General features: G+C 38.6%; 1 protein-coding gene across 1 annotated transcript in view; it reads right to left on the bottom strand.

Annotated features, from left to right (window-relative positions):
* The window catches only part of LOC107086068 (rabphilin-3A-like), an 84604-nt gene that overhangs the window by 32493 nt on the left and 42393 nt on the right, over positions 1 to 9718 (bottom strand). The window contains exons 2-4 of the mRNA XM_015376809.1: positions 8321 to 8445; positions 8107 to 8236; positions 4665 to 4748 (exon numbers count right to left, since the gene is read on the bottom strand). Coding sequence (XP_015232295.1) covers positions 4665 to 4748; positions 8107 to 8236; positions 8321 to 8436 — 330 coding nt within the window. The 5' untranslated portion in view covers positions 8437 to 8445. The remainder of the gene's footprint in view (positions 1 to 4664; positions 4749 to 8106; positions 8237 to 8320; positions 8446 to 9718) is intronic.

Raw genomic sequence — 9718 nt, 5'->3', positions numbered from 1 at the left:
TCGGCTGTTATTCATTATTTTTACATTAATGTTTCTCGACTATATATATATATATATATATATATATATATGCACTAAAAGGCATTTAACTATCAATAAATATAAATCTCAGTGTATTAAATATAAATCTCAGTGTATAATTATATTATGGTTCTCTTGTGTTCTCAACAATAGAAAAGCATTCAATAAATATATGTTTGAGCTCATTTTTGGAAAATAGAAAAGCCTAATGAAAGCGTTTGGGTCGAGTAACTGTAGGTCCATCAGCCCCCACCCTTAGAGTGTCCCCCCACCAAATTTCATCACAAAGTTACACCCTTGGTATGGAGTGTAAAATAGAAGAGAAGGTTTTGTGAAGCCCTATGAGGCCAAAATTAAACTTTCTGATAAAGATAATCATGTGTTTTTTATAATGAAGAAATGTGGATTTACAAAACAAATTACAGAAGGTGATGTTATGTTATATTAAGATAAAGGAAGGTGGGAAGGAGAAGGAAAACAAAAATGGCATATTGGATAGCTGACTTTGTAGTTTCATATCAAATTTGGAACAAAAATGGATGCTGAAAAAAACAACAATAAAAAAAACAATACAAAAAGATCTGATAATATATATATATATATAAGTACCCAAAATGAATAAACAGTTGTATTTGTATTCTCATTATTATAATAAATAGTTATGTTTTCAGTTTTGTACTTTATCAGCTCCTAATCCAGAATTAACTGACCTGGTGACCCTGGATCGCCCTACATTATAACAGTTTTATTTGTTTATTCATTTTCCTTTTTTTTTTATTTCCTGTTAAAGACAATCCAGAGACATCTCATTCCTAACAGTTTGTACTTTCCTCAAACTCCTGCTGTTAGGAATCCTTTATAATTGTACTATTTTATGCCCTCTGCAGGCCAACTCAAGTACTGCATGTAGTAAGTCCCTTTTTGATTTCTTGTTTGCAAAGTAATTTTTAGAAGTCGCCATTTTTGAAAGTAGGTTATGTGTCTCTTTGGCAAAGAAATTCCTATTTGGTGGTGAAAATACAGCAATAGGCATATTTGCCTAATGAATCAGTTTTAATACAAGAAAGTTTAAACCAGATTATATTTAATAAATAAAATAATTGTTAAAGATTATTCACGTTTTTAGAGCGTAAAAATAGATTTTTAGTATTTATGTTGATACTAAACCATTAAAAAGAAAATAAAAAGTATTAAGTGCTTGTACATTAGTTCTATTAAACTTTTTGAATTAAACCTGGTTGAGCACAAAAATGAATAAAGGAGGGTGATTAAGATGGTTGTTGAATAATGTTAGTAGTATTCAGGTTTGTTACAATAGAGGGCAAAGGAAATAAAATAATGTGCTTAATATAAGTAGAAGTTCATTAAACAAACCAAAAGAGTGAAGATTTATAAACTAATAGTTGAGGGAGAGCTTCTTCTTAAGGCCACGGTGTGATTGGTTGTCAAACCTGATAAAAATAAATTAATTACCTTCTTGCATTCTTTAGCTAAAACCCTCCAATAGCAGCTTTTCATTAAATCTATATTAAGGTATAAAACTTTTTTTTATTGTACGAATACAATTTTATAATCTCAAGTGTGTGTTTATCAACTCTAAGCTACATAAATAAATGTTTTTTTTGGGTCCTGAACACCAAACATAAAGAAAGGCTTGAAAATGTCTGTGTCTAATAAATCTATTTATTGTTTTAATTGTGAGTACATGAAACAGATGAATGTTTAAATTGAGATGAACCTACAGTAGCAGCCATTCAAAATGGTCCAACTTCCAGCCACTGGCCTCCTTCTGGGCGTGTACATTGTTTTACTCTGACTCCATCCTTTCACTGAATTACAGGGTCTGACCAGGAGGCAATACTTCTCTTTAGATCTTAATGTCCACAAATTATGACAGAAAGAATATTTCAGTACAAAGATTGATGTTTAAAAAGGAACCTAAGAGGACCAGCCAAGAGCCCATCAAGGAAAGGGGAGACATTTTTAATGGCAACTACTGTATGTCTCCCATATACAGTGGGGTAGTTAAAAAATAACTGGACAAAATATGGATCGATGGAGACAATAACTGACCAGCTTTAGACTGGTGCTTCCAGCTACACCCAGGCTCTGACTAGTAATCTGTGATACCGGGCATCTGCCCAGTGGGCCGGTCATAATTTCAGCGTGCGAGGGCTGGCCCTCCTTAAATCATACTGGCCCCAACAGTTCCTCTGCGGCCGAAGCTCCTACCTGTGACAGTAAATAACTCCAGGAGCTCAAGAAGTAATACAATGTTAACTACCTAATTGATGCATGCAGTATATATAGCCCTTCCTTGTCATGCACATCCTTATGACGGTTGGCATATGGTGTCATTTTCTATTTCCTCAAAATGTAAAATTCCTATTTCTTCAAACTGTAAAATCCTTGCAACAAACTAGATTGTGATTAAATTAAAATGCTTCTTTAAACCAAACTACGATGTTCCTCTTATATTTGGCAAATTTATGTTTGAATATTTTGCAAAAATATGTTGCGGTGCATGGTGGGGTTTTGCATCTATTACATTATTCCATTTCATTGCCCACATGCCACCTAGACTGGCAGTGAACGATTACACACTGATGAGCTTCATGTATTCATTCTTGAACTGCCTGTCTGCCACTATATTAAATTGTTTTATGTTGGTGTTTTTAAAACATGCAAGGTTACGTTGTAGCCTAGTATGTGTGAGTGGGTGTCTGGCTGGCTTCGTGCAGGTGTGGACGTTACACAGCTGCAGTCACTGTCGCGTCCGTGTTAATAACCAAAGCCAGTAAAACTGCATTATGGAAGTCTTGTGGTTGTCGTGTGATGCTTGAAGATAGATTTGAGATGCAGGCATTTGACTGTGTCTCTATTTTATTTTTTTGTGAGGGGCGGTTGGGTGGCGGGGGTCCATAAATGGGCCGGTGTAGATGAAAAATTGCCAGGGCCAAAAATGGTTCCCAGTCTAAGCCTGGCTACACCTCACAGCTTCAGTTCTTTCAAAGTGGGACTCTGGAGAGGAATCAGTCAAAATCAAGTCTAACAGTTTTTGTTAAGGTTCAAGATCAACATGTTTTTTTTTATGTCATTGCAGGGAAATTGCTCCTCCACAGGTTTGCCAATAATAGCCACAGCAGTATTCATCCCTAACAGAACAAAGAGGTGATCTTCCGACTATAAGTTACAGATTGAAACATTGAAACTCCTCAAACTTTGTGAGAGAATCTGGGACTCAACTCAAACTGGGAACATGTGACATCATGTCCTGGGTTAACTTTTCATTTACTCAGCATACGGGAAGTCATAGACAGTTATCAATACAATGGCCTCGCCAATCTAAAGCTACATGTGATGGAAAAGCTGGTTTCAGTGGAAGACGACTGTGGACAAGAGACTTCCTCACAATATGAAGGATTGAAAGTACTTTTGAGAAACAGACACAACAGATTCTGACAGGCTCCTTTTAAAGTTGACTAAATGCTAAAAGACAGTTTAAAGGTATGTGGTGGAAAATTTAGATTTCTCTTGTTTCATATATTTAGTTATGCTATTTATCCAGTGAAAAATGTTTTTACTCAATCTATTACACCTGCAAGGCCACAAAATGTCTGAGTAATAAGGGTTTTGCATACAAGGAATACTTATTCCATAATCTTTCTCACGAATTGTTATTGTTTAAACAAAGTGTGTGTAATTTGTTTTGACTTTGACACAACCTTCACAGCTTTTTCCTCATTATAAGTAAGGGAGAAAAACTCTGTGTAGAGCAGAACAGGGCAGATTACTGTGCTATAAGGGCCGTATGATGAACTGTTCTCTCTTTGCAAAGATATGAAAATCAAGTGAAATCCATGGATCTCCTTTATTTAACTGGGGTGAATAGATGAATACTTTTTTCCCACTGCAGGTACTTCAAGAAAACATTGGTTGGGGATTTAGACGTCGCCATCTGGTTACTGACTTTTTTAGTTTTATTGATTTTATAAATTTTTTTTTCTGTTTTTGTTTTAATTTTACAGAATATACGTCACAATTTGTATGGAAAAATGATAAGATAATATGTTATGCTCTATTTCTAAAACAAAAAAAAAAAGGTTCACAGTATGTCATAATTCACAAAAAAACTTTGTATTCGCTAAATGCAACCATCACAATCTACAGACCTGATACTAGAGGACACCCATGACAGCTTTCTATGTGCTGCAGTTAGTCTGCACCACTGACAGAAGAAAAGAGCATCATTTTATTCTTGGCTCCTAAAGGCAAAGAAACTTAAAAGCAGAACGTTATTCAAAAATTAATTCTGTAACAAAATTAGAAAGAAAGCACAAAGCAGATCATGTCAATCAACTATTGTCTGGATGCTATTATCCTCAATAGGTTTTTAAATTGAATAGATATAAATGTATCATTACGTCTTTCCTATTTTTGATACCCAGTCTATTAATGGTAGCTAATTTTCCAGGCCAGTGGGCAGTGAAATACTATTGTGTGCTAAAAGATGGGGGTAAAAGCTAGAAAATGGTTCATTTCACAGGATAAGCTGAGCTTCTGGTGGCAGAGTGATGACATAATGCCATAAATTAGCACTGGGTCCAAGAGCCACTCTGTTGGTCTCTTTTCCTTCTCCTCACCTCTTGCTGCTCATTGCAGATCCGACAAAGCCACGTTGGACAACTCCTGCTGTTACTCCAGATCCCACATTTACTGCACATGTGCTGCAAGAAGTCAAATACACACACGTTATTACACACAGGGAAGCTACACAGATTGTGCTCTTTATCACAGGTGCATAAAGCACATATATTTTTACAGTTCATATGGCATTAACCTGTGTAGTTGAGTTGAGAGCAACAACAGGCAGAATGTCACGCAAAGGACCTGGAAATATGCATTAGGCATCAAAGCAAGTTAGCACATGGACAGCTGCCTGATTTGTTCCATAAATAGAGCTTTATAGAACTGCACAGCGCTGTAGAAGAGATTGTACAGCAGAATTTGGAAGAGCAAGAACAAAAGAGGGAGTAAAATAAAACAAATTTACAGTAAAGTATGACATGCTCTTTGCACTACAACAGACAGCCAATTATCCTTACCTATTTACTGTAGAAAATAGTCTATGCTGTACATAATCTCTTGTTCGGTTTGTTAGAGAACAGCTGCGAACCAATGGCATAATGACGGACTAGCAACACAGCAGACACAAGAGGAAGTAAAAAAACAGGGTTAGCTAATAGAAAAGAAATTGAAACATCTCACAGAGCTCTATTCAAGTCATTATCTACTGAGACATGGCTGTCAACCTACGCTGATTTTGGTACAGAGAAGAAAGTCAGACAGATAGTTGATCAATGGTGGAGACACATGAAGACTGCTCAGGTGTAATGCTATGTTCACACTGCAAGCAGCACAGGCAAGAAAAAAAAACACGTGTGCTGCTTCATTTTTGAAGCTTGTACAAGATTAGTTCTGATGCATGGCTGAAGCAGCTATATTTGCTGTTATAAGTGGGTAAAAAGTAGTTTTAATATGTTTTAAGTAAGAAAGTAAACCTGAAAACTTCAGTTCATACAGATTACCATCCTGCCTTCAAATATTGTTTCGCGGTCGGAGCCGCTCAGACCCCTGTACAATGGCGGTGCTCTGTGACTAGGGACCCCTTTCAACAGCAGCCTCTGGCCCGCTCACCTCTTCGCAGTTTTCTGCTTAGTTTCACAGCGGCTGGAAGGCTTTTTTACGTAATCCAAACTGCAGGCACAGAATAATAAAATCAAACAGATTTTGCTGCCAGATTTCAACATTTTAAGTTAATTTAGGCGTTAATAAAATGTTTCAGAGGAGTTATCATAGCGGTCTGCATCAGCAGCGCTGTGTCTGTCTCCCTGCCAGCTCCCAGATCAGCTTCTCTGATTGGTTGATATGGCGCGTCGAGCAGCATAAATAAAATTTTTCCGACTCCAGCAGCTGCTGCTGCTTCTGTTGCGCGTGTCAGGTGCTCAGAAGCTGATGATGCGCTGCTTCAGCTGCCCAGGAGGCACAGCTCCTGCTTCTCAAAACGCGCTGCAGGACTTTTTTCTCTGCCAAGATGCACATCAATCGTTGACTTTTCCTTTAAACCAGCGGCTTCTGCTGTCTGTGCTGCTTGTGGGGTGAACGTAGCATAATAATCCGTGGAAAGATGAAAGTCTTTGTTAAAAGTAAACCATAACAAAATATGTTTGAGGTCAGCCGTAAGCCATGTAGGACACCGAGCCAACATCTGGAGCAGTGGAGGCTCAGTGGTGTTAACTGAATCCAACCGTAACGTACTGCATTAACAAATGTTAAAAGACATCAAACACATAAATACAACGGGTGAAAATAGGTGCTGTAAAGCGCTCCGAAATGACAAACTCCAGAAACCACTACAAGATTTCAGCACAAACTGACAGTTGTGGCTGCATGATCACTTTTTCATCTCTCATCTGAGTCTCATGAAGAAAACCATTCTCTCAGGCCACTGTGGGTCAAAAATCCTATAGTGTGTTCTGCCAATCAGTATCGAGCAGGAAGCTTCACAATATCCCGCTCCTTAGAGCCTCTAAGAGGCTGAGCCTCACTGGAAGTGACATATTTCTGCATATTATCCAATCAGGGCTCTAATTTCTCACTGCTTACCTTAATAAACTGAGGCTCAAACCTCAACAGTGATTTCTCATAGAGGCGGCTGGGCAGCGTCCTGTTGCTCCAGAGCGGAGTGGAGCTTGCATCCCATATAAACAGCTGATTAATGAGCAACATACTTCATCAGGCGCATTTAGTACATTTTAATGCAGTTTAATGACTACAGTTATAAAGTTCAGCCATGCATATTTGAGCAGTTATTTAATGAAATTTATAGAATTCAATGAGAAGAAGGTGACACTAATTAGGGGGATGGTGCACTGGTCAAACAAGATTATAATTTACTTAAAGGTATAGAGGACGATTTTTTATTTACGGGTCGTCATCTAAATAAGTGGTCCTCCTGATTGTCAATCATTCTGGAGATATGTTTACGTAAGGCCATCCTACATGCCCTTCCCATTAGCTATCTTATTCTGCTCATGCACACTTTCAGGCGTATATCTATGGTGAGCACGATTTCAGTCATTGAAGCACACCTTTCTCACACTTTCTTTAAAATGGCAGAGGGTCGTAAGAGAAAAAGTGTCTATGAAGTGTTTGACAAGAAAAGAAAGGCCCCAGAAGGGGCAGATATATTCCAGAATGCTTTGCACGGAGAGCTCTCCTCGCAAAGCATTATGGGATTTGCTGTCACAGTGGCCCGCTGTCGCCATCCGACAGCGGCGACTAATAACAAAGATGGTGCAGGCACCACGCGGTGGAGGAGGAGTTAGGTGACCAACGGAGCAAAAAGCAGTGATCATCTGTCTGAACGGTAACTACAGAGTTCCCTATATAGTCCCCGCTCTATATAGTGATTGAGGGATTTAGGGGTTAGGGCGGATGTTCAGACACAGTAAGCTTGTATGAGCTATGAGAACAGCAGCTTTAAAAGAGAGTGTGCACAAGGAGAAATGGGCTCTCGCACATGCTTTTTTTTTTTAATGGAGAGGGTGGGTCTTTTAAATAAATCAAGAAAATTCTCCACAACACCTTTTAACACACCATTAAACATTGAGGTGGTGGCTCCATGCTGTTGAGTTTTCTTTAACAGGCATAAAGGAGGTCAGCATTGGGAAATGGAAGTATGCAACTAAATAAAGGAGAATTCTGGAATAAAAACCTGTTAGAGCAGCAAAAGACTTTTGAATGGCCCAAATAATCAGCCACAGCTACATAGAAAAAACTTAAATCCATTCTCAGGTAGAAACTCTTCTATATCTATACTAAGGTGTGCAATGATGTTCCTCAGAGGATTAGATCAGTCAGCTCTCACTAACTATTCAAGAAAACATACAGACTCTTCTCGTTCGATTGTTTCACCTTAAATCTTTAATGTTATGTTTGTTTAAATGCTTTTCTGCTCCAGAACAGGAATCTGAAGATATGAAACGTACTTTGTGAAGTGGTAGCTAAAATAATCCAGCTTACCTTTTTGCAGTGAGAACAGAGAACAGCTGTGACCCCCTGAGCTCCGAAGGACGCTCCACACAGCAGGCAATGCGACTGTCCATCCCCACATGCCGTCTTCTTTATGTTGTCCAGACGACTGGACAGACGCCTAAGAGAGCATCCAAAGACCTAGCATCAGCACAATGACGCAAACGTATCGCCCAAACAACATGGAAAACAGTTTCCATCTCACTCAATCCTCTGCTGCTCCATGGCCTCCATCTTAGCGGCACGAGCCAGCACGCCATTGATGATCTCCTTCTCCTCATCTGTGAGGTGCTCTCCCAGTGCAGACATGTTGTCGGCCATCCGGTCCTGCTGATATGTAACACACACCATAACAGACCCAGGATTGTTAGTGGCGTAAAGTGAGACAGCAGCTGGAACAAAAGACAAACTGTGCAAGACGTATGAATACAAGGAGTTAGATGCTAAAGTTGTAGGACAGTAGCACAGCTGGAAGCATGTTAGAGTTCAAGTAATGCTGAGCTTCAGCTGAAAAGGCCACAAAAAGCATCACACATATTAAAAGTTTGGGAAGATAATAAAGAACCACAGATTGTAAGAAATATTTTCTTGCATCAGTCTCACACTTTTTCCCCAAGTCTCTGAAAACTGAAAAAAACCCCACACCATCTGCAGGATGTGGTATCTAAGCATCTTCTGTTAGCTTAGCACTATTGGTTCATGAACAGAAAGAAAAGATTATTGAGTAGATGCTATATAATATTTAGAATTTCTTCATCAACATATTGAATTCATCTTTTAAAAAAGTGAATACATCAAATTCAAGTTTTCTTTAATCTAATGTGACCAGATTTCTGCAGTGAAATGTGGGGATATTTCCAGCTTTTTGATAAAAAGAAGTACATCTCATCAAGTTTATATCTAGGAAGTGTTAACAAACCTAATCAATTGTAAAAGCCAGGAATGCCTCTCCACACTTATATATTTTCTTCAGATTAATAAAATGGACAAATCGATTGTGTTAATAAAAAAAAAATAGAACTGTGTCTCTGTGTCCGGGGAAAGGTGTCGGGGTGAGGCTAGTGGGGTCAAGGGTCAACTTCGTGGAGCCTAGAGAGCATTGTGCATCTTAAAGAAGCAGGTTAATTTCTCCCACTAATGGGCTCTATGCACAGCTCCAATACTTCCTGAACTTCAATTAGCCTCTTTGTTACCTGCCTTTCATTAATGGATGAGCTAATTAATCCAGGTTTTGCTGCCTGGTTTCTGAGGGCCTTTTCTTTCTAGCTCTCTTCTGACTTCTGCCTGCTATCTGCTTTACTCCTCTAAGGTATTTTTTCTCCTTTCTCTTCAACTTTCTCTTTTCATCAGTGTTCCTATCATCTTTCTCTGTTCTCTTCAATCTTATACTATTCTAAAACGTAATTCACAATATATGTAGATAATATAATCACAATTCCTTCCTTCCTTCCTTCCTTCCTTCCTTCCTTCCTTCCTTCCTTCGAAAAGGTTGGTGACCCCTGTCCTACGCGCTACCGTAATTAGAACTGTAGGGTCGCCAATCTTTTTCCTCTGCTTTCTGGTGAGTTTTAGATTTTTCACTCATATGGGTCAGTTTCTTGCA

Source organism: Cyprinodon variegatus, unplaced genomic scaffold (assembly GCF_000732505.1).
Source record: "Cyprinodon variegatus isolate N-32 unplaced genomic scaffold, C_variegatus-1.0 Scaffold142, whole genome shotgun sequence".
In the NCBI taxonomy this organism is placed as follows: Eukaryota; Metazoa; Chordata; class Actinopteri; order Cyprinodontiformes; family Cyprinodontidae; genus Cyprinodon; species Cyprinodon variegatus.
Note: the sequence above shows the minus strand (reverse complement) of the source record. Positions and strands in the feature narration are given on the sequence as shown.